The 25,764-nt window shown below is 41.9% G+C and overlaps 2 protein-coding genes across 2 annotated transcripts in view; both read left to right on the forward strand.

Annotated features, from left to right (window-relative positions):
* Positions 1-12,251, forward strand: part of smc3 (structural maintenance of chromosomes 3) — a 32,527-nt gene extending 20,276 nt beyond the window's left edge. The window contains exons 20-29 of the mRNA XM_034687040.1: positions 82-233; positions 374-532; positions 2,208-2,315; positions 2,480-2,588; positions 3,388-3,635; positions 6,234-6,446; positions 7,067-7,258; positions 8,366-8,543; positions 8,695-8,801; positions 11,113-12,251. Of these exons, the coding sequence (XP_034542931.1) occupies positions 82-233; positions 374-532; positions 2,208-2,315; positions 2,480-2,588; positions 3,388-3,635; positions 6,234-6,446; positions 7,067-7,258; positions 8,366-8,543; positions 8,695-8,801; positions 11,113-11,184 (1,538 nt within the window). The 3' untranslated portion in view covers positions 11,185-12,251. The remainder of the gene's footprint in view (positions 1-81; positions 234-373; positions 533-2,207; positions 2,316-2,479; positions 2,589-3,387; positions 3,636-6,233; positions 6,447-7,066; positions 7,259-8,365; positions 8,544-8,694; positions 8,802-11,112) is intronic.
* The window catches only part of rbm20 (RNA binding motif protein 20), a 69,993-nt gene continuing 56,072 nt past the window's right edge, over positions 11,844-25,764 (forward strand). Inside the window, exons 1-2 of the mRNA XM_034687244.1 lie at positions 11,844-11,882; positions 12,583-12,674. Of these exons, the coding sequence (XP_034543135.1) occupies positions 11,844-11,882; positions 12,583-12,674 (131 nt within the window). The remainder of the gene's footprint in view (positions 11,883-12,582; positions 12,675-25,764) is intronic.

The raw sequence follows: 25,764 nt of genomic DNA on the forward strand, positions 1-25,764 counted from the left end.
CTCAGAGTAAACGTGGACAGCTTGAGCCTATAGATACCCCCTGTGAACATCGGCGTATACTTCCTTAACCGCTTCCTCCACGTATCAACAACGAGATCGACCAGCTGATGAACCAGATGCAGCAGATAGAGACACAGCAGAGGAAGTTTAAAGCCTCCAGAGACAGCATCCTGTCAGAGATGAAGATGCTGAAGGAGAAGAGGCAGCAGTCGGAGAAGACCTTCATGCCTAAGGTACCACTAGTGATGTCACAACATCGTAATATGAATTCATAAGCTCAGAGGTGGTGGGCGCTAAGAACTTAAAGCAAAGAAAATTCTTTCACTTTTTAATTCCGCTTGTTTCTCTTTCACTCTGTCTTCGTCCATTCAAGCAACGCAGTCTCCAAAGTCTGGAGGCCAGCCTGCACGCCATGGAGTCCACCAGGGAGTCACTGAAGGCCGAGCTGGGAACAGATCTGCTCTCTCAGCTCAGCCTGGAGGACCAGAGGCGTGTTGATGATCTCAATGATGAGATCCGACAACTCCAGCAGGTCAGCAGGATCACCGAACACAGACGCACTATCTGAGTCTGTTTTTATATTCACAGAGTCGGAGGAATCATTTATCAGAATCATTTGCGTGTTTGTGCTGGATTATTTTATTCTCAGAAGTTTCAAAGCTTATTTAAAGAAGACAAATCTACAGTCAGACTTTGCACTTGACGCTTAAACCTTGGAGAAAGAGAGGGGGGAGAGCGAGCAGGGTTGATTGATTTACATGGAGATAGAGTAAAGACAGATTGCGCTGGTAAACAAATTAAAAGGTCAAATTAAAAATTACGACCTTATTTTCTATTTGATGAAGAACGCACAAACATATCCAGGAAGGTGTCAGATTCTGTTTATTTTCTGATGAGGTTTCTCCATTTCCTGTCTGATGTGTGCGTCTCTGCTCCCCCGTCCATCAGCGTGCATGCACCTCTAACTCCTCATTTACTAGTTTGCAAATATTGAAGCTTTGTCAAGTCCCTGTAGCATCTCACATACCCCCCTCCCACAAGTCAGTTCCAGGGTTAGTTTGTAGTGAAGAAGTTGGGTGAAAGTAAAAGAAATCAGGTACTTCTGGCGCTGTCTTGAACATATGTTGGCTTCTGAAATAGTAGACACCGAATATAAGATGATCCCCTGTTTTCAGGTGTATTTTAATAACAAAAACCTCTTTATTCAGACCAATATGTCTATTTGTGTCTGTAAACAATGCATGTGAGATCCTGACACATTAGTGAAAGTTCCAAAACAGTTCAGTGACACTATACGCTCTCTTAAAATACATAAACAGTTATGAAGATTGTGCAAAAGTTGAAACTTTCCAAGATTAGTAATTAGAAATGAGCAAAGTCTGAAAATGCAGTGACACCAAACACACAGTTTGAGAAGTTTTTCATCCCTTTGCAGGATGGTTTGTCTATTTTCTCTCCAAAAGATGGGATGAGCAACGTTTTGTTTCGCCAAACTAGTAAAAGCACTCACATCCCTCCACCGGTTTATATTTAGTCCAGAGGACTCGGCGCTTACCTACATTGTGTTTTCACTTTGTTTCCCCGCCCTCTCACCCTCCTGCTCCCGTACTCAAACCTGACTGAGGTGAGAGCAGCAGCAGCAGCTGGGTGTGGGATGCTCTGTGATCCGGCGTTGTCTCTTTTTTCTCTGTTGCACTACCAGCTGCTCCGAGCTCTCTCATCTCAATGAACTCTCAGCCATTCCTGCAACCATTGTGCAACAGCTCCGCCCCCGCAACACGGAGCCTTTCATGTACGGTTCCTGTGGTGGTGGTGGTTGGTAATTTTACCGCTCGCTACAGAACACAAGGTTTTGAATTATTGTGCATACAACGTTTGTCAGGACAGAAGTGTTTGTGCACATAAATAATTATAAAGAATGACTCCTTTATATTAAAATGCTGTTTCAGGCGCAGGATGAGAAACTGGGGATGATGATGTGTTCGTGTTTTCTTAGTCGGATGCCTGAGGCAGATTTCTGATCAGATTTAGCTCAGAGGAATGTTATTACTATCATCGCTCACATTGCTACCACAGTTGTCAAATTAAGGGAAAGATTTCCTCCATTAAAAACAGAGCAAGAGGGAAGTGTCTTAAGCATCCTGTCTGTAGATATTGTGAGTGTACTGATACCATGTTTGTTTGTTGACTCCTCTCTCCACCTACAGGACAACAGGCAGCTGTTGAATGAGAGGATCAAGCTCGAGGGCATCATGACCAGAGTGGAAACGTACCTCAACGAGAACTTACGGAAGCGTCTCGACCAAGTGGAGCAGGTACGCAGAGCGTTTAGACTCCCTACATCCCTGCAGGATAATTCGAGCCATGCTGAATGGAGAGAGTCTTGAATCCTGTGATTTAATTCATACGAGACAGAAGAGCGTTCCTTTGATTAGCGTGAACCTGTTTTTTTCATGTGGGCGTCTTTGCATTTATGCAGGAGCTGAATGAGCTGCGAGAGACGGAGGGAGGCACAGTGCTCACAGCCACAACATCCGAGCTGGACGGCATCAACAAGCGTGTGAAAGACACTCTGTCACGATCAGAAGGTACGCGCTGTGCTAAAGACACGACACTAGAGAGGCTGCTAACCAGAAGCTGAACTGATGACAAAGAGCTTTACTATTTCAGTGTTATATATTTGCAACCAGTTTAAAATCTACATTTGGACACTGTTGACTCTCCTCTGTTGATTCAGACCACCAGCAAATTGCTGTGACGCATTTGACTCTCCGTTCAGTAAATGTAATGTTTCATTGCTGCACAGTTTCATAGATGCTGTAGTGGCTCCGTGACTCAGACGAGGTTGATAGAAAACACTTTAACTTTCTTTGCTTCACATTTAATTTACCTTGTTATTCTGAGCATGCCTTTTTAAAATAGGCATTTTATTCAGTCCTTTGTTCTTGAGTCCTTCATGTCAAATTTGCATTTATGATTCACCGGACAAACTGTTCTTTAGTCTTTCTCCTTTAAACAAAGAGAGAGACAAAGCTTCCACATTAGAAGGTTTTAATGAAGGCTCTAAAGCTAAAAGGAGATGTGATGAGTGCTCAATGTTTCCCACACATAGACAACACCTGGACGGATCACACAAGTATATTTTTCGGCTGCTCGAGTAAAATCGCCAACCAGATTTACTTTTCTTTGCCTTATGAATGAGTTAGAAGATCTCTTGACACTCTGCCTCTTCTGTCCACTCACCTGTAGCGTCTGACACAAGGTGTGCAGGTGATCAGAGAGTGAGAGGAGAGGTCCTTCAGTTCATCCTTCCTGTTAATGCAGTCATTCAGGAGCAACTTCTCATGTTCAATATGCCCTCACTGTCTCCTCCGATGTCTCCTCTAGATCTGGATACTCTCATTGACAAGAATGAGGGGGAGATAAAGGACCACATAAAGAGCATGGACCGCTGGAAGAACATTGAGAAGGAGCAGAACGACGCCATCAACCACGACACCAAGGAGCTGGAGAAGATGACCAACAGGCAGGGCATGCTGCTTAAGAAAAAAGAGGAGTGCATGAAGAAGATCAGAGAGCTGGGCTCGCTGCCTCAGGAGGCCTTTGAGAAGTACCAGACCCTCACACTGAAACAGGTACACACACAGACCTCTTCCTGATTCCTCACGGTTACAAATTCATGCGTATGAGTCTACAGCAATCGTTCCGGGGTCTTTTAGCCCCCAGAACTACTTTCCCCTGAACTAAAAGGTTCCTGTGGCCCCATTGTTGTCTGCGTTTCAACCACAGGCTGAAGTCCCGGGTAGATTGTGTAAATCAGGCCAGTGACGTATGGAGAAAAAAAAAGTAAATGCACTACACCACCAGACCAGTAGAGGGCAGTAAAACAAAGAGGAATGCCATTCATCACAGATGACACCATAGAAGCAGACGGACAGGCAGGTATCATTATGAGCAACACAACTGTTAGCCTGTTAGCACGAAGAGACCCAGCTGGTGCTGTTTTAGATGGTGCTATATTTCATCACAGATGGATTCACTGAATCAACACGTGAGAGGAGATAAGCGCGAGTAGCAAAGACGTTTCAACACGCCTTTAAAATCCTTTTGAACTCAAAAAGCCGTGGAAGAGATCGGCCGGTGTTTTGGTTTAAACAGCGACCCTGTTAACTGGAGACTCTCAGCCGGATGCATCCCTCATAAACGTCTTTAGACCATCATTAAATATCTGATGAGGATATTTTGAAATCTTAATAAAAACTAAACTAGTTTGCATTCCCAGGAACTCCCTCTGTGTTTCAACAGCTGTGTAAACTCCACAAACACTGACACTTTCAGCTGAAGGTCTCCAGTTTACAGGGTCACTTTGAAAACCGGAACACCGGGAGAGACGCATTCATGGTGGGCTGAGAGAAGACTACTGTTACAAGCTGCTAAATCAAGAGAATCACAGCTTCTTCTTTTGAAAAGTACACACACATACAAAAAAGATAGAACAAATAAAAACGAATGAAAGAAAGAGAAATCAAGTGAATCACAGATGTGTGTGATGTTATTGTGGACGGCGGGAGGAATAAAAACACTGAGGTTAATCTACCAATCAGACACGTTCAGCATTGCAGGCCCCGCCCCCCGAAAGACCCGGGACCTTTGAAAAGTACTACCCCCCTAGCAGGGGCTTTTTAGGGTGGAGATTATCTACCTCTCAACTATATTTAGACCCTGGTTCCTCCCGTCGAAACACACGTAGTTCCGGGGTAAAGTTCCTCCGGTCGAAAAACACCTTAAGAAACCTTCTTTTAGTACGAGTTTACATTGAAAATACTTCCAAAGTAGAGGATGAACTGTGCTCACCTGCTCACAACTCTCCTCCTGTCTACGTCTCTGTGTTTCACAGGCATTGTGATTTGTGTATTTTGGTGGCAAAATCAGGTTTGCAAAAGTAAACAACGACTTAGAAGTTCACAGAAACACTCCTGAGAGCTGAGGGCGCTGCAGCAGGGCGATAATACTCTGGGGGATTGTCACTACTAGCTTTTACATCACACATTACAAACAGTCACTCCAGGAATTGAGCAAAAGATAATGCAGCTTTGAGCCTTTTGAGGTGTTAAGCACTATGAAGGAGATTGTTACGGTGTTAAAGGTCAGAAAGGCATCTCCTGGACTTCACAGGGGTGAGATCGTACATTTCCTAAAGCCCCCCGACGATCATTTGTTACCACAGCGACAAAGACACTGAAGACATAACAGCAGCAGTTATCTAACAATAACTCAGGAGGTCTACTGAAGGTCACATCTTTTGTGCATCCCATCTTACTACTCAAGTCAAACTTACACACACACACACACACACACACACACACACACACACACACACACACACACACACACACACACACACACACACACACACACACACGGATAGACTGCGGGTCCGCGAGGCCTGAGGCCGTCACATCCCTCCCACTCAGCAGTGACTCACACACTAGTTAGTGCTCTCTCTGATTTTTCTTCCCAGCCAGCTCCCTCTGGGTGCAGACTGTGAGCTGTGGGGACTTGGTTTCATAAGTGTCTGAGCATGTACTTTGTGTGTGTGTGTGTGTGGGCGTATGTGTGTGAGTGTGTGTGTGTGTCATCTCCCCTCCTTGACAGTGCTGAAAATAGCCCTCACGCTTTCTCATAAACACTCCACGTAGTTAATCTTTCTCCGCGGGACACTGCTCGGGGGCAAGACAGAGCCAGTGATTGCAGAAGTGGATGAGAGGGTCGTGTCATAACGGCACTTGCTCATGTTTCCTCGGCCATTAGAGATCCAGATGGATGAATTTAGAGTTGGAGAGTGGTTGTCGTTTCTGAGCCAGGCTAAGCTGGTTCTCAATCAGGTCATGCCATCTTCAGGCATTAATAGACTCTGAAGTACTCTGAGACACTTGTTCTGAAATATATAATGGAGCAGAATTTATCTCCCGGAGAAGCAGTTTAAATGCACGCTCTGATTTGGTAGGAGTGCAGCTTTCTCTCTGTCACGATAATGATGCCGGTGTCACAGCAGGATTTAATCATGGTTAATGGTGCCATTGAAGATAATCTGTCACTGTGTCCTTTACTTTCAAACAACAGGAAACAAAGAATGACAAGTCTTTTGGATTGCAAAACAAAACAACTCTATTTTTAGAGTTCACGCCAAACTAAAGGTCTTTCCCTTCTTTCTTTTCTTTCTCTTCCTACAGTTGTTCAGAAAACTGGAGCAGTGTAACACAGAGCTGAAGAAGTACAGTCACGTCAACAAGAAAGCTCTGGACCAGTTTGTCAACTTCTCCGAGCAGAAGGAAAAGCTGATCAAGCGTCAGGACGAGTTGGACCGTGGATACAAATCCATCATGGAGCTCATGAACGTCCTGGAGCTGCGCAAGTACGAGGCCATCCAGCTCACCTTCAAACAGGTACGTGTCTCCTCAGGCGCTGGATACTCGCAGAGCCACGTCCTCTTGTATCTGATTGATCTACATTCCTAAATGTACCTTTTGAGATGATTTCTTAGAAACTGAGATTAAAACACCTGCATGTCTGAGGCATGTGAACTCCAGGTCAGCCTTTGTATAAAATAGAAGTCAGTACAGTGATTTATCTTGCAAAATAAGACACTGCAGCACATGTTTGTACAGATTTGAAGTGGACATCAGTTGGGTAATTTGAGACGAGTGCAAAACAAATTAAGACGACATCTTATGAGGGAGCTTTCAATAAGTAAGTGATGCAAAAAAACTTCACCACACCTCCTGTATGAATGCAGAAATTTTGCATCATACAAGCTGTTTGCATTTCCTTAACTCAGGAGCTGAAAACAGTTACTGATCATTTGAGACGTCAAAGCAGTAACAGTAATACCCACATGGGAAGAAAACTGAATATCAGATTAGATTTTATACAAGTATTATTTTTCTTTATTCTCCTGCTACACTTTTTAAAATCAAGAATATTTCTCTTCAGCTTCACTTTAAAAGCACATTCACTACTCTTATGTTCGTCATATTCACGTTGGGTCTTCTTCTCTCCTCCTCAGGTGTCGAAGAACTTCAGCGAGGTCTTCCAGAAGTTGGTGCCAGGGGGCAAAGCTACGCTGGTGATGAAGAAGGGTGACGCCGAAGGCAGCCAGTCGCAGGATGAGGGCGAGGGCGGCGCTGACAGCGAGAGAGGCTCCGGATCTCAGAGCAGCGTTCCATCAGTGGACCAGTTCACCGGAGTCGGCATCCGGGTAAGAGTCTGTCTAGTAGATGATTATTCTTAAGGCCAAATTCCACCCAATCCGTGTCCAATCCGTCACAGCACCAGATCTGATAGGTTTCTATTCTAGTCAATGTGTTAACTTCCACTGGATCCACTCCGTTGCGTTCCGGCTGCATCTCTGATCCGGCAGGTCGGAGTCCTCCGGATCAGATACACAAGACTTCTATTTTTGCCGGATGCCGGAGCATGACATCTCAACAGAGCAGATGGAGCAGGACAGGAAGTCAGGTTTCACCAAAACAAAATGAAAACATCCGGTTAATTTTCAGAATAAAACACTCTGTGTTATCACCAGATCGTATTTCACTTAACTACAACAACAAACCAAAGTCATGATGAGCGGAGCCAGGCCTGGAGTCAACAGGTCAGAGGTTTTCAGAGGACCAGAAAGACAACATGGATGAGGAGAGGAGGAGGAGGAGAATCCTTGATTCAGTAATTACCGTGGGAAAACCTCGGTCACATGACTCCAGCTGTCCAGCGGTCCTGCTCCGTGCTGCGTTCCAAAAACGCAACTGGTTGGTGTTGACGGACGAGAGAAAATGGAGGTGGATCGGAGACTGACAGGACACGGATCTGGTGGAAGTCCCGTGTTAGGTCTAACTCTGATTTGATTTTATGTGATGCAGACTAAAAGTTGTTTAAATGACAAACTATGGAGATAAATAGTGTTCAAAAAACGTCCTGTCTTTAAAGTGGTTGTCTCTCAGCTGAAAAAAACCTGCAGTAATTAAGTGTCTCTGTGTTCACCCGCTGTATAAAAATGTTCCTGAGTTTTGTCTAGAAGCAATTAGACGTGTGCTGCAGGAGAACATGATTGTGAAACATCCCCACAGAGCAGAGTGAAGGCAAAGTTAGTCATGCAATGAGTAATAACCCAGTTTCTCATCACACTAAATATATCTGTATCATAATCAAAGCTGTCATAACAGCCTTCAGAAGCATTCAGGTCATCTGTTGGATCGTCTCTCCCCAGAACAGAGAATCTAATAATAATGAAACCATTAAGCGTGTGCGCGTGTGTGCGTGTGTTTCTGCAGGGAGTTTAATAACACAGCCTCCCTCTCCTGTGTAGGTGTCGTTCACGGGGAAGCAGGGCGAGATGAGAGAAATGCAGCAGCTGTCTGGAGGCCAGAAGTCTCTGGTGGCTCTGGCTCTGATCTTTGCCATCCAGAAGTGTGACCCCGCTCCTTTCTACCTGTTTGATGAGATCGACCAGGCGCTCGATGCCCAGCACAGAAAGGCTGTCTCAGGTACGACGCAAAAGGAGCTCATATTAATTGATTCCACGGAGAAGCAAGAAAATCTGTCTGTTTTTATTCTTTGTGAGGAACTCTGACTCATCCGTCAACCTGATCAGATCTAAGGCAGCTGTCGTCACCGTCTGTGTCTTGTTTGTTTCAGACATGATCGTGGAGCTGGCGGGTCACGCCCAGTTCATCACTACAACCTTCAGGCCTGAGCTGCTCGAGTCCGCAGACAAGTTCTACGGAGTCAAATTCAGAAACAAGGTGAGACCGGCAGAGAGGGATCTGAGATGTCTGCTGAGATCGTGTCTGTGGGATAGAAGAGAAAACGGAAAGAGAGACGGCAACAGCTCGCACAGATTTAATGTCACAGTTCCAATAATTACAGTAAAATTGGGAGAAATATTGCAAAGTTCTCATAATAGTCAAATCTTCATATCCATAACAGCTAAAAGTCAACAGGTTTAATAATAGCATGTATGATTATGATGTTGATAATAGGAGTTGGACTGATTATAACTATTAAAGCAGCTGGAGTCGAGCAGCTCTGAGATTAACTTAAACGTTACAGCTGTGATCATAAAGGAAAGAGTGATTTCTGCTCCACTGTTGATAAATGTCAAACTACTTTGATGCAATTAGTGACATGATGAGTTCAATATTTATTTACATGACACATCTCAGTTCTTAAAGATGAGTCTCGTCCTCATAATTCAGCATCAACCCAAACATTTAGGATGTCTCAGTTCAGGTGTGCGTAGAGATGTTTGCAACACTCGACATGACTGCAAAACTTACAAACGCACCAGAACCTCACATTGAAGAAGAGAAAGTCATTGTGTCTGCACCATGTGGTCCTTTTAGAGCAGGAGTTCCCAAACTTTTGAGCCTGTGACCCCCAAAATGTAGGTGCCAAAGACTCGCAACCCCCACTGTCCCTCAAAGTGATTTAATGTGTCTTCATTTAGCTGGTCTGCAGAAAATGACCCTACCTATATGAGCATGTGTCTGTGTTTCCTGTGCTGTTATGAATGAACCTGCTGCTACTGATGCTTTTGATAATTAACTGATCACTAAAGACTGATTTATACGTCTGCGTCTCCCATACGCAGCATGAGCTGACGGGGACCTGAGCTCCACATACTTGTGCGTCGATGTGTCCGTGTCGCGCAGCAATTCTCCTCCGAAACACTTAAGGGCAGTGTGGTCTCTCTGATAGCCTGTCACCTGCTTCCGGTCCCACTACGATCTCTGTTTCCTTTTCCACAGAGATTCAGAGCGTGTTCTGTTAATCTACAGCTGATACATGTTGCTGTTTATCATACAGACATGATTACATGAAGAATAGAGGAGGAGATGAAATACACGGACGATGAGCGGCTGATGACAGGGTTCCTGGAAGTCCTCTAAATGCTGGAAACACAATGCCGCTGAACGGACCAATCACAGAGCTTGCAGCCCGTGTCGATTCTACACCTAGTTACATTTTGGAGGAGGTGCACGTCAGCTACATGCGTAGGCCTCTGTGTAGGTACTGGAGCTATGCGGACCCCCTGCGTAGGCTTCGCCGTCGATCCGACGCAGAAGTATAAATCAGGCTTAACCCTAAACTTAGGAGTCATCTGGAAACAAAGATCACATCACATTTTCTATTTTCAAGGTTTTATTTCAAGTTTAGCTGCTATTTTTGTTGATATTTTTACTAGAATGTGTAAAATGTACTATTTTTTAGATAACTTAAAAAAAAAAACATTTTGGAAGACATCACACGACCCCCCATTTGTGTCTCACGACCCCCCAGGGTGTCCCAACCCACACTTTGGGAACCCCTGCTTTAGAGCCTTCATGTTGACTCTGTCTTAATAAATAGATAACAGTTGTCCCATCAATGTCATCGATGAATAACTGAACCCAGCATCCTCACAGGTACCCCTTTTCGACCAACTCGAACCTGGTTCTAGCTCCGGGCTGGTGCTCGCACTGGTTCGGAGCTGGTCCAACTTGCGCACCAACTTGGTACCAGTTTGTTTTTCCACCCGCTTGAGCCCGTGGAAGACCCACGTCATGACGTTACTTCTACGTGACCGCTTTTCCCAGCAGTGCTAGTGCAAACTTTCCCTCACAATAACAACGATGGCGGACAACACAGCATGCTTGCTGGTGTTGCTCCTGGCTTTTCATAATCACATGAGGTCCCTAAGAGAACTTCTCCAACTTTATCAACACTTCTGGGCTTCTCGTCGTGCTTTGCATGGACCTCGCCCCGGACTGGTTCCAGGTTCTAGACCAGCAAAGAGTTGGTGCTGCCCTGGAACCTGTTTTCCTGGCTGGGAGCCGGTTCTCTCGCAGTCGAAAGACACAGAAATGGTTCTTCATTTAGCAACGGCTCCAAACCAGCCCTGAAACCGCCTCAGTGGAAAAGGCGTAAAGGAGATCATAGTTCCTCCTGTAACCAGAGCTGATTATAGCTTCAGTTAAATAACATCTTCTGGATTCTCTGAGGTTTCATAACAGAAATGATAACAGACTGGAGCCGCTCATCGCTCATTAACTGTGTGTGTTTGTCTCTTTTTAGGTGAGTCATATCGATGTGATCACAGCGGAGCAGGCCAAAGACTTTGTGGAGGACGACACCACCCATGGTTAATGGTCTTCAGCTTCTCCCCCTCCTCCATCTCCTCTTCCTCCTCCACCTCTCCAGTGCACTGAGCCTGAAGCCTTCCACAACAAGGTCCAGAGACAGAAAATCCCAATCTATCCACCAGCCTTTTGTTAAAGCAGATTAAAAACGCAGCATCTCTGTCCACATCTGAAGATCTGGATTCATTTAGCTCAATCTAAAAACACTCAAATGACTCAGAGTGCGTGATATTTACAGTATTTAGTCTTCATCCCCGGCTTATCAAACACCAAATTTGAGGAAAACGTGTTAACGTTGAGAATCTGCGATCAGGGGAATTTGGTTTCCTGCTCGTCCCCATACACTGAAATAAATCTCTCATTCTGCGTAAAGACATCCTGAAAGAGCTCTCGGTACCTTTTTGTTACTGTGTTGAATTTTCCTGACCAACGTTTTTTTATATATATATAATTTGTAAACTGGGAAATGCCAGAGACGCTCTTAAGATTGCAAACCTTTAGGATCTTTCCAGACGCAAATTATTCTGTGTACAGTTCAGACCGTTTCCACGACTCTGACGTGGAGTATCTGCAGACATAGAGGGACTTAAGCTAACCTTGATTTGTGTTTTTGTTGGCGCCCTTAGAAAGCGTTCTGTAATGTATACTCTTTGTACTCATGAAACGATGCTTACTCGTATCCCTGATAACCAGCTCCATGGCTCGGTATGTTCAAAGGTTGTGGTTCCTTTCTATGGTTGTTACTTTCATGTGTATTCTCCTGTTTTTAGGTCAGTTCGATATATATGAACGGTTTGATTCCAGGCATCCAGTTTGGACACTCGAAAAAGCTCCCTGAGAAACTGAGTAAATGTTAAATACAGAAATCAATAACTCACTTTTATTTGGACCTGAAACGACTCGTTCCTCCAGTCGTAAGCCAACTTTCCCCTTTTTTAATCTCCATACTGGATGATTGTTTGGGATGAATCTGATCATATGTTGACTTAGCGTCAGACCTGCATTTTTAAATGTTTTGACTTCTTTTTATGTAATTAGAAAAGTTACAAAAATAATAAAAGTTTCTAAAATACACTTCATGGGCTTGTTTTAGTAATTACACAGACTGACCACTAGGGGGAGCTATGACACTTCTACATTTAGCCTCACACATGAAAAACTATTACAGTTAATGCTCCAAAGTAAAAACAATAAACCTCAGAACAACAGGAACATCTTAAACTAAGAGATGAATCAGTAACTTTTCACATTATGTATTTTATTACCTTCATGAAAGATGAGAGAATCTGGTGAGAACATTTAGGATTCCTTTAAAGTTCATGTTTGATAATGTTGTTGTTGTTGTTTTTGTTGTTGTTGTTTGACATGAAGTTCCAGTACCTCTTCCCTTTTGTATCCATTAAAGCTGATCTTTAAAAACCCAGAGCAGGAAACCCCGTCCAGCTTCGGACTGGGCACAGAGGCGACGTGGGGACGAGGTCGCCTCCAGACATCAAGGTTAGAGCCTGGCACTCATCACACAGACACAACACCTGTGTTGGATCTTGTTTTTGATATCGATGCTCCTGTTGAGTTACAGTGTGCCGGGGGAGCTCCCACATGTCACACATAGGTGCCTGTAATCCTAGTGTAACATCACCACGCACTAGCAGCGAATCTGAAAGGTCCTGACCTCCTGCGATGGATTCAGAGGCCCCTGTTGTAATACCACAGACCTCCAGAGCATGTGGTCTGCTGCGTCTGCCAAGACTCCCATGGCACCTGACGTCAGAGATTTTAACCTTTGAAAGAAGAGTACCCCCAAACTGTATTTTGACCGTACTTTACAGTACGACACAGTTCCTATTGTTACCTCAAGAAGACATGCTTCTTTTTACCTGGTGAGTCACCTGGGACTGTCTCCTGCTTTACAACCCAGTTTCTACATCACATTGAATCCACACACCGGAGCTGACAAATAGAAACAACAAACCTCACTTTGACGCCGCTCTGATACAGAAAGGACATTCATTCACATTACTACACAATAATGTTAAAGAACATTCAGTTACAGCTCTGTTTGTCCTCCTTCGTGTTTGATTAAAAAAAATAAATCAGAAAAGATCCGGTGATTTTTTCTTTTTTTGTATTTTCATATTTAGGGCCCGAGCCCCGCTGGTGGTGAAGGCCCTATTGTAACCCTAACGATTGTTCTTTCTTCCGCCACTTAAAACGCATTTTTGGACCCCTGAACGTGAATGAAAGCGCGGATATTTTTGCACACTCATCGGGTCTGGTGAAATTGCAAGTTATTATAGGTCTCGCAAAAAAAATTCAGCAGCGCCCCCTAGAGGTAAAAATAACAAGCTACGCAGAGAGTTTTTTTGAGCTACATGCATGAAAAGTCCTACACATATTCATGGCATCAGGACGCACAAAAAAACCTCTTGCCCCCATATCCCAAACTCAACAGGAAGAGCGCCACCTAGCTTTGAACATGAAAAACGGGGCCAAGATAAGGGTGCATACTTTGCTATTAACTTCTAGAGCTTTTCTCCGATTCAGTCCAAACCAAGGGCAACCTATAGAAGACACCTTGACGAGAAAAAATTATCAGAACAAATTTTGATCAGACAAAAAATGTGGGCGTGGCAGGCGTTGAGGCGGGGCATCAAACGGCGGCCGCGGGTGTGTGAGGGCCCGTTCATCGCCGCTTGCGGCTTTAATTACTTTTATTTTTGTATTTTACATTTTGCATTTTATTTTTATTTGGGTTTTTTATATATATATATATATCTTTTGTTTTTTGTATTTTGTATTTCTATTTTTTAAGCTATATTTTTGGCTTTTTTGCCTTCTTTTAGATAGGACAGCTGAAGAGAGACAATACTAGAGACTATAGCCTCTTCATGTGGGGTGCTTAGACCGCTAGGCCACCAGTGCCCAATTTTTTTGCAGAGAAACAGAATTACAATAATAATTTTATTTATAAAGCAATTTCATTTCACGCAAGCTCAATGTGCTTTGCATGGAGAATTAAAAACAGAAAAACATTTTAAAAAACATAGAAAAACAAGAGATACATCAAACATACAGCAATCACACCAACAGCAAGTGATTCTGCCGCCAGTAACATCACTCTGTATCATTCATATGATTTAATAAAAATAAATATGTTTTGAGGTTTTGTTTTTAAAGTGGAGACATAGTGATGGACCTGAGGTCAGCAGGCAGTTTGTTCCAGAGAGGACCACAGTAGCTGAAGGCCCCTTCACCAGACTTTGATTTGACTCTGGGCACATTTAATAGTCTTCCACTTGCTGACCTAAGGATCCGGGTCGGGTTATACACTGTGAGAAAGTCAGAGATGTACTGGGGAGCTGAACCATTGAATGTTTTATAGACTAGTGATATGATTTTGAATATGACTCTGTCTTGAACGGGGAGCTGATGAAGTGTTTTGAGAACCGGGGTGACATGATCAAATGTTCTTGTGTGTGTCAGGTTTCTGGCTGCTTTGTTCTGAATGAGTTGGAGCCGTCCTATGGATTGTTTGGATAGACCTGCGTACAGTGCGTTACAATAATCTAACCGGGTTGAAATTGATCCAGGGAGAGAAAATAAAATGTATTTAATCATATCCTTTTAGGGCTTCCGTAGAAAGACACTGATGTTCAAGTCCGCAGGTTTAAAAAAGACGTGTGCCATGCCCAGTGCCAGGGAGCAGGGTGCAACAGTGACAGACGAGACACCTCATCCCTCTGTGTCTGGCCCATAGTGAACTCAGTCTGCCAGCAGAGACCGCTTCTGTCGCTCTGGGTCGCAGATATTCCCAACCATGAGTCAGAATTAAAAGAGCTACGCTTCAAATCTGCCTCATCACACAACTAAAAACTCCTGCAGGTTTAAATTTCCCTTTATTCCTCTTTCTCAAACTGCCCGTCCTTTTGACTGGGAGGAAGATGTGCATGAAACTGAGGGCTCATCTTTACCACGAGAGAATTCAGTAACAGTTTTGTGCACCACAACTTGTCCCTGCAAATCAAGTGTGGCCTAGCCCCCGGTTTATTTTGATCCACTGTAATCACTGGAGCTACTTTTCATGTCCCCGTGATCTCACAGAGCTTATTCACAGCATTGTGACTCGGTGGAGTGAGGTAGGTACGAGCAGCGAGAGTCGTGTACCAATCATTACAGCAAGGCCTCTAAGTGAAGCATGAGCTGGAATCAGACGTCTTATTTTTTATTCACACCTCTGCTTGTCCTGCTGTTACATTTCTAATGTCTCCTTGCTTTTTAAAGATTATTTAGAGACCACTTTGCCACTTTTTAGCAATGTAGGAGTACACACTGTAGCTTAAATTAAACAGATAGCAAGCCAGCTACCTGCTTTCTGAGGCTCTGATCATCTAAGTCGATGTTTTTGTCCTATTTGCAGCTGAATGCATTTTTAATGACCTGGTAGTAACATATAATGACTTACGAATACAATATTGATTAAGCACAAATCGTTTCATATTCTCAAGTTCATATGAAGGAGCTTTCAGGGCAGCCTTGAATGTTTCCATAATTGGATTGTTATTTGTAAATGTATCCATGATCCCAAATATCTGTTAATGTCGTGGATTTGTAAGTGTGTTTTTCCTAATGATGACACTTTGTCTTCTCTTCTCTTCTCACCCGTATTGTATTTCCTCTAATCCATCCCTCCCTGCTTGGAGTCCACTCTTCCCTCCACTCTCAGACAATAAACACCATGTCTTTTTTTTCAACTGCCCGCCCGCCTCTCTGCCCCCTGATCTCAAAATGTGAAGGACACTAATGAACAGATAATTTCAGGTCCCATAATCAAGCTCCTTGTCATAAAAACAGACATAAAGCTGTCCTGGTTTTTACAGCCAACAAGTTAATTTGTTGTCTAACAGGTGCTTATTTATTGCTGTGGAGAGAGGGAGGAGGAGACGGAGGAGGAGGAGGAGGAGGAGGAGGAGGAGAAGGAGGAGGAGGGCGTGCGCTGAGAACAGATTGGTTCTGTCCGTGCACTTACATGGTGGTCCGTCTGCCACGCAGGCTGGACAGGCTAACTATCGCTCACTGCTGGTCCGAAGGCATCTTCGTACCCGTCTGATTTATCTGCCTGTCAAATGATACGTCCGTCATCTGTCTCTTTGTCTCTCTGCTTGTCACACACATGTCACTGTGCTCTGTGTTAAGTTATGATGTCCAGAGTTCAGAGGTCAAAGGGGGAATGTGGGTAAAATTATAATGATTTTTGAAGCATTACTCTTTTAAACCACATTGTCTGAGTTTGTATGAAAGTTGTATTAACTCCTGGCTGTGTTATTATAATTAAATAGAATTCAATAGCGAGTTAGCCTTCATGTTACCTCTGAAAAAAGGTTCATGTCATGATGCCGATGAGCTGTGGCAGTTTTTGACAACAAATGTAGGTCAGGTAAATCCATCAAGCACTATTGATCCACACTCTGGAAGGAAACCTCTTGATTATATACGCAGAGTAACCTCAGCAGAGTGTATTCTAAGACATTTGCATCTTCTATTCTAGGAACTAACTGCGAAATTTAAGCATCATCATGAATCTGTTGCGTGAACTTATCTTGATTCACTGATAAAGTTAATAGAACTTGTCCATTATAATTTTAACACCACTTAAAGGTGACTTAATAATAATACTAATACTACTACTACTACTACTACTACTACTACTACTAATGATAATAATAATAATAATAATGATAATAATAATAACAATAATAATAATAACACCTTTATTTGTAAGCACTCCTCAATACAAGTAACAAGGAGCTTCACAAAAACAATAAAAACACAATTAAAGCAAAGAAGCAATAAAAGCAAACAGAGAATAAAAGCAGAGGTAAAATGTTAAAAATTTGAATGAATTCACAGAATAAAAGCTTTATTATAAAGCTGTGTCGTGAGTAGTGAAATAAAATGAGGGACTGACTCTGCGTGTCTGATTTCCTCTGGCAGGCCGTTCCACAGTCGGGGGGGGCTCTGAAAGCAAAGGCCCTGTCCCCTTTAGTTTTTAGTCTAGACCGTAGAACAGCAACACAGCACTGCCAGAGAATCTCAGACTGTGTCCTGGTTCATGGGGGATAAAAGCTCAGAAATGTATTGAGGGCAACTATGGCATTGCCCAGAGATCCAAAGGTTCTGGATTGATGTTAAAGATTTTTTGTGCAAAATATTTGATGTCAATATATCATTATGTCCTACAGTGGCCCTACTGGGAAACAAGATAGATGGAATAACATCCAGAGAATTACAACACTTGATCACGTTAGCATTTCTATCTGTAAAACGGACAATTTTAATGAATTGGAAGGTAAGAAAGGCAAAATGTTTTGATATAGACAGCTGGCTTAAAGATTATTTAGAACTGATATCTATGGAGCAAGCAGCATCAGCACTTGTAGATCCAGGCAGTGGCCACAGAGGCTCTTTGAATTTTATTTTATCAGTGATGGATAAAAGACCTTGATGGCTCCTATTGATACTTGACCTGAGTTTTAAACCCCATGAATTCTTGAATGAACATGAATGTATAGATTTTATTTATTTATTTATTTTTCAATTTTCTTTATCTATACACTGAACAATATTTACGCTCCACCCCTTGCTCCCATGTCTTGTCCTGTTGTAGGTTATCAAGTTTATTTGTTTGTATGTATATTTGTTTGTTTGTTTGTTTAGACCTTGTCCAGTCAGAGTTGTGTTGTTGTATTATAATTTTGTGTAATAAAAAAAAAAAAAAAAAAAAGAAATGTATTGAGGGGCGAGTCCATGTAGTGCTTTAACTGTAATTAAAAGTATCTTAAAATCGATCCTAAAAACAACAGGGAGCCAGTGTAGGGATGCTAAAATTGGGGTGATGTAGGATTTTTTTTTTTGTTGTAGTTAAAAGCCGGGCTGCTGCTTTTGAATTAGACTGATATCACCACCCAATGCAGGATTCCTTGATGATAACAGGTTCTTTGTATTTACGCCATCTTTATTGTTTTTATTAGTTGACAGAATTGGCAAAGTTTGGTACATAACGGTAGCTTTCTTGCATCATAAACTATGGCTAACATGCTAAAGGTCAAGTTAAAGCTACACAAATTGAAGTGAATGCGTCATGTAGTTTAACCGCCTAAATGTTTGCTTACAATTCAGTTTTTAATTACTACACTGGTCTTTTGAACCAGACTGTAAACATGTTTATTTCTGCTGTGAAGATCCTCTTCTTTGAATGGGTGTGTATGTGGTTTCTGGTACTTCCAGAGCCAGCCTCAAGTGGATGCTCAATGAATTGCAGTTTTTAACACTTCTGCATTGGCTTCAATACTCACGGCCTGAGGTTGCTGCTTGCTGCAAACGCATCATCATAAATCTGTCAGGTGCACTTACCTTGATTGACCGTTGAGAAACGTTAGCTGAACTTGTCCGTTATAATTTTAAAACCACTCAAAGGTGAATTAGACTGATATCACCACCCAATGCAGGACTCCTTGATGATAACAGGTACTTTATATTTACACCATCTCTAATTGTATTATTAGTTGACCTAACTGGTGAAGTTTGGTGGGTAACAGGAGCTTTCTTGCATCACAAACTATCGCTAACACGCTAAAGATTAAGCTAACGCTACTCAATTTGAAGTACACGACCTGTCAAAAGTTTGGAAACACCTTCTCATTCAAGGGTTTGTATTTATTGTAATGATTGTAAACACTGTAGATTAATACTGAAGACATCAAAACTATGAAAGAACATATATGGAATTATTGAATGAACTAAAAGTGTTAAACAAAGCAGAATCTGTTTTATATTTTAGATTCTGTAAAGTAGCCCCCTTTTTCCTTCATGACAGCTTTGCACACTCTTGGTATTCTCTCAGTCTGCTTCATGAAGTGGTCTCCTGGAATTTTAAATACATTTTAAAAACAGTCTTATTTTTGCCTTGTGAGTCTTTCTGCAGTAATGTTTATTTAACTAACACCAATCTGCATGACAGGCAGACAGACATTAACCCCTGTTGGAGCTGCTGGAGCCCGGCAGGAGGCCCCTGGCTTAGACTCCACGGAACTGAAGGTCAACAACAATATGGTCCCTGATTTCTGAAGTTACTGACTGTCCAAGAAGTCACAGGAACATTTTTCCAGGTAAGGTTTTCCATTGAAACGTTTCATAAACAGGGAATTTATTATGTCATAAAATACAGATTATGTTCTTTAACTCACTTATTTGACCAAGCAGAAAAGCTGGAGAGGGATAATTAGTGTCCTCTAGTTGTAGAAAATTAAATATATTTTTGCTTTTGATGCTTTTCCTGTGCTATCCCTGAGAAGGTTTATAATTATTTCATATATAGAGCAGATCTAAAACTGGAGAGCATTGCATGATGATGATTTTAACTCACCCAGTGTAGTGAAGTATCTTAAAGACGCCTCAAACAGGAACACCGTTTATAATACTTTCATTTGCTTTCCTCTCTTAAAGGGACCTTCACAAGTCTTCACTCCATCTTGCCCTTACCTAGTTGAGATCATGTTTTCAAGGTAAGTGTTATTTATTCAATTCAGGGTTTGATTTGAAGTCAGAAGTCTACTCTTCTAGTTACACGAATACCTGTGTCTTTTTACGAGATTTGACACATAGTTAATTCCGAGGTGTGAGTGGGCTGTTCAAGTCTATAAAATGTGAATGTGTTAACAAACTCACCAAATCTGAGCCGTTTGAAGCGTCGGAGGTGTGGGACTCTTTGACACAGGATGTGACTCAGGGTCTATTGTTGGTGTTGGTGTCATCCTCGTCTTTGAAATCTCTACGGCCGTAAAAACCTTGACTAAAACTGGCTTTTTAAATTTGTCGATTTAACGGTGGGGCGAGCCATGTTTGGACGGCAGGGATTCTGAATACTATGTCACAGAGTAATTTTAGATCGCCAATAAAAAAATGCAACTGCTGTCATGAACAATGGAATTTACAAGCTGTTGTTGTCGGTGATGGCTGGGGCCTCATTCCTTTTTTAAGCTCATTTTATGAGGTCATATGTTCTCTGGATGGTTGGCCAAATGCTAATGGCAGGTCATAACTCCTCTGAAGTCTGGGTTAGGCACAAGGACACTGGTTTCCATGCAGCAAATGATATTCCCATTGATTTATTAAGGAGTGATTTAGCAAAAAAAAAAAAAGGGAGGTTTTCTGGTTGTGTCTCTTCATGCTGGAGAGACCAATAAGTTGATCAGGCAGCCTGTGATGTAAAAGAAATGGAGCTATGTTTTCTGTCAAGTAGCTTCAGGTCTGAAATCTGCATGCTGCTTAGTTGATTGATGAAACATACAATACATCCTATTCTATCAATCTTTATTTGTATACCGCCAAATCACAACAAAGTTATCTCAAGACCAAGTGGCAACCTCCGGTCTAATAATATTAGACCAATGCCGAAGTGCGAAGTGGATCCGCTTGAGGCTGGCTCCGGAAGTACCAGAAACCATATACATACATACACACCAATTCAAAGAAGCCGATCTTTACAGCAGAAATAAACATGTTTACAGGCTGGTTCAAAAGACCAGTGTAGTCTGGATAGCTCATTCCTCGATCGGCACACACTGTACGGCAGCACTTTCGAAGATATTAAGATTACTAGTCTTCCAATGAGAGGCACAGCTGACTTGACTGACAGGCGGGAACACTGTAGCTGTTGGCTAGGAGGCTCAAAGCCCGCCTCTTTACGTCACAATGGACAGCACTAATATGGCTGCCGACGATGATTGGCCTCAGAACAGCGCTTCAGAAACAGATGGGTGACGTCACGGATTCTACGTCCATATTTATACAGTCTATGTTCAAGATGCTTTTACAAACAGAGCAGGTCTAGACCGTACTCCCTTATATTATTAACAAAGACCGGGTAAGACTCAGTCTGATCTCATCTTAATCCACCATGAGCAGAGCACTTTGCAGCATTTAGCAAGTTACAGTGGCAAAGACAAACTTCCTTTAACAGGCAGAAACCTCCAGCAGGACCAGACTCATGTTAGACACACATCTGCTGAGACCGTGTTGGGTTTTTTTTTCTTTCTGTCAAGTAGCTTCAGGTCTAAAATCTGCATGCTGCTTAGTTTATTCATGAAACATACAATACATCCTATTCAATCAATCTTTATTTGTATATCACAAATCACAACAAATGTTATCTCAAGACGCTTTTACAAACAGAGCAGGTCTAGACCGTACTCTGTTATATTATTAACAAAGACCCAACATCAAGACAGGATAAGATCCAGTCCCATCTCATCTTAATCCACCATGAGCATTGCACCTTGTAGTATTTAGCTAGTTACAGTGGAGAGGAAAAACTTCCTTTAACAGGCAGAAACCTCGAGCAGAACCAGACTCATGTTAGACACACATCTGCTGAGACTGTGTTGGGTTGGATTCACATTGAATTAAAGCAAGTATAATTATTTGGGATTGGCTTTTAATGTCTGGTAAAGCGCACAACTCTGGGACAAACTTAAAATCATTAATTTGATCATTTTTAAAATAAAAGATAAAAGGATATGATTATTATCTAATGTAGTCTGAGGTAATTCAACCACAAACTACTGTATACGTTTGCCTTTTGTGCAACTGGTGTGCCTGCTCAAGTGTGCACACATTAAAAGGGGCCTGCTGAAATAGATACCATCTTCTCATGCGATGGCCTTAACCACATTTGACCTTCAGTGTGTCTGTGTGTGTGTGCATGGAAGTGAGTCACATGTGTTCATGAACGAATATGTGAGCTTGGGCTTGTCACATACTATCGCCTCTATAGTTCTCAACATAGAGGTCTCACTCTAATGAGGCTAAAGGTAGAATATTAGAATGGTTGTAATTAACAGACTAAGCCTGCTTAATGACTTCACACATGTCAGCTTAAATCCTCTGCAAAACAAACATTCTCCGCTTCATGGGAATGCTCCGCTCCAGACGAGCATTCTCAGCTGCAGCGGGAGCGTTTCTGGAAAACTGATTGCATGGAAAGGGAGTTGGTTCTGACTTAGTGCGGTCTTACTTTGGCATTTGGCAAATGGTATGGATTATTATGGTTGTCTATGTTTCAAAGAATTATGGTGTCACAAAATATAATGGGGATACCAGGATGGAGACATTTTACATTTTTCATCCGTTGAGATTAGTGTGAGAAAACGACCGTCTCCCTGTTTCATTTATCCCTGTAAAACTAGAGACTCATAATGAAACGTACTCTCCTTTTAATGACTGCATGCATGTTACTCTAACATACACATACATGATCATACACCCACCATCCTGCAAGTTCAGCTACTAAGGCTGTCCATTTCTATTTCATTACCTAAAAGCTGTGCAAGAGAGGTTGCATACACAAATATTCTGCAGCCAAAAACTTCCAAGTGATCTACAGCTTATTTCAATATTAGGTTTATTTTATTGTTAGTTCCCATCCTTAATGCGGCCATGATTCTGCTTCGACACGTGAAATATCAAGCACATGAAGCTGTTTGAGTTTACATGAAACCAAAGACAACCACTCCATTGCTTCAGATAAATCGCTTCGCAGCAGATATTTGCACACACGTGAAATCTGTCTTTTTCTGTGAGCTGAGAAGTTGTGACTCCAACACTTTGTCATCGGTTAGTTCTTTGCAAGGCCTCTTGTTAGCACTCTAAATCATTGAAAAAAATACTTTTCATCACTCAGCTTTTCAACCACAGCTGTTTACACTGAATATGACTGATCACTTCTCTGCGTGCTCTCAGTTCACATGACTGAGCTAATGTTAGCCGGTGGGACTGAATCATGGGAAATGTTGTTTAGTGGCTCTCTTTCAAGCTGTGAAAAGTCTTTACTGATGTCCTAATTGACAACTCTGTTGTGTTGACTATCAGATGGACACATGATCAGAGACTAAGACATACTATCCTTTGGGATCGGTGCCATTGTAAGTCTTGAATCAGATTAAGATCTGGTGTGTAGGTTTTTTGTTTTCTAAATTACACATTTCAATGCATCACAATCTACCATTACCTCTGTACCATGCATTACCTTTTCAACTCTAGTATTTTTTAATACAAGCAAGGACTGCTAGTGGTCCTAAACTTATGCAAATCACCGTATTTTCCAAGCACAGAGGTAGTTTTCAGCTGACTTTTTATTTCTACTCCTTACATTTTCATGCAGTTATCTGTACCTTCTACTCCTTACATTTTAAAAATAGCCTTGTTACTCATATTTCACTTCAGCTTGTTTTCATTTCGGCTTGTCATCGTTCAAAAAAAACACACAAAAAACAAAAATCTATCCTGATAAATGGCGCCATCCAGATAGAGTGAATTTGATTGTGGTTGGATGAGAAGTATAAAAGTTTTACATTAACATATTAATATAACATTATAGTCATTATGGCCTTTAGAAACATGTTTTTATTAGGGAGGTGGGGTCGTGCACTATAGGCCCCTGTGGTGCAGCCTAAGTTTTTGTCCTTAAAGGCATTTTGTTCCCCTTACATTACTTTTACTTTGATACTTGAAGTAGTTTGGAAACTAGTTCTTTCAAACCTTTACTTGAGTAAAAAGCTTGAGTTGATACTTCAACTTCTGCAGAAGTCTTTTTAAACCCTAGTATCTATACTTCTACTTGAGTAATGAATGTGAATACTTTTGACACGTCTGTTTATCACGAGCGTATCAGCGTTTCTATAAACTGGGTCTTATTCACACAGGTTTCTGTTTCATCTGTGCTTCGTTTTGCCTCTGGTGTTGTCATGAATCAAAGTTTTAAAGGTAGTTGGGGATCAAACTCAGGAGTGACCGGTTTAGTTTTGTGTTTTGTTGTGTGAGGGAGATACTGTGACACCCTCATCCTGCATCTCTGTTTTATTCCGTCACTTGCACAAAAGACAAACAGACCTCCATGTAAAATGCAGCCGGCTGCAGCTCCTATACAAACAAAATCCCAGCATCAGATCCCGTGCATGTAACTGAGCACAGCCTGCCGTGCACATTAGCTAGCTCTTAAAACATTTCAAGAAATTAAAAGTCCGTACATGACATTAGAATCAACTCAGGTTACCTACAGACAGTAAAACACAAAATGAAATATTTGGGAACATAAGTACACACAAAACAATTCAATAATTAATAAGATAGATTACGATAATAACTTAGGCTAAACAATGGACACCCACCTCTCCCACGGGGAAACCATGCAAAGGAAGAAGGAAGGCGGCAAAACAAATATAAAGAAATAACCACAGAAGAAGAAATTCACAAGAAGGATGGGCTACACATCAACAAAGTCGGAGGTCATACAATTAATTTAAGGTCAGGTATTTATTGTGTCATTATAAAAATAAAGGAACTGAAATATTCAGGGACATGACTGAACTTACTAAAGGGCATGGAGACTTTTTGCAGAAATATCAAATCAATCAGAAAAGTCAAGTCGATGATGGTAAAACAAATGTGGCATGATATCATATCTCTGGGTAATAATGTAAGCTAGGTATAGTTAAAGTAGTAGGTTGGTAGTCACAGAAAATTAACCCCTCCCCCCCTCCCCTCTGAGCTCCTCCAAAACGACGCCCCCGCTCACATGCACGAGCGCCGCTGGGTCACGACCATATGATGGTGATTGATTGAAAACTGGTCCTCAGCACATGGTTTGTGTTTTGCACTACAGCAACTCATGTCTCACTCAGCGGTAAGAAAACACCAAAACATTCTCATAGTGAAAGTTAAAAACACAAACAGGAAATGTACGCCAGGGTTCCCACTCTTTTCCAGAGATCATTTTCCAGGACATTTTAAGGACATTTTCAGTGATGATCAAGCTGGTATGACAGTCTAAATTGAGTTCCTAATTTAGTTCCTAAATAGTCTAATATGTTCCTCTCAGTAGAAGTCTACATTGAAAGACGTGCAGTCTATGGCTATTCATGAAATCATCTCTTACATACTTAGAAGTGATGGCAAATTGATTATAGAATAATGCAACCACAGATGTAAAGCACTTTATTAGTGCAACCAAGTAACAATGATGGGCAACTCTTATCTCAGCTTTCTCTTTTCTCAATAAATATAAAATGAGCTAAGTAAAAAATAAAAGAGCCAGCAAAGGCCTCTGGAAGCTGCCTTACTGAAATAAATAAATACTACTAATAATCAGAGGATCAGTGCATACATGGACCTAAATAGAACTGAATGACAAAAATGGCCACAAATGTTGAATGGGGATGTGTTTTTTTAACCTTGTCAGGTCGCACGCAGTCATGTTAGAATAATTTTCCAGGACATTTTACTTTTTCTCTCATTTTCCAGGTGTTTTCCAGTACTGGAAAACTGGTCAACTGTTTTCCAGGTTTTCCAGGTTTTCCAGGACGCATGGGAACCCTGATGTACGCTCTGCAGGAGGCGGGCAGAAAGGCAGGACGGGATTTGATTGGTTTCATCATTTGGCTCCTGATGGCAGGGATTGGTTGGTGTTTTCCCAGGTTTACTCCGGCTGTAGATAGCAGCTTTTTTTAACCTCTTTTTAAGAACACATTATGTA

Source organism: Notolabrus celidotus, chromosome 7 (genome assembly GCF_009762535.1).
Source record: "Notolabrus celidotus isolate fNotCel1 chromosome 7, fNotCel1.pri, whole genome shotgun sequence".
NCBI lineage: Eukaryota > Metazoa > Chordata > Actinopteri > Labriformes > Labridae > Notolabrus > Notolabrus celidotus.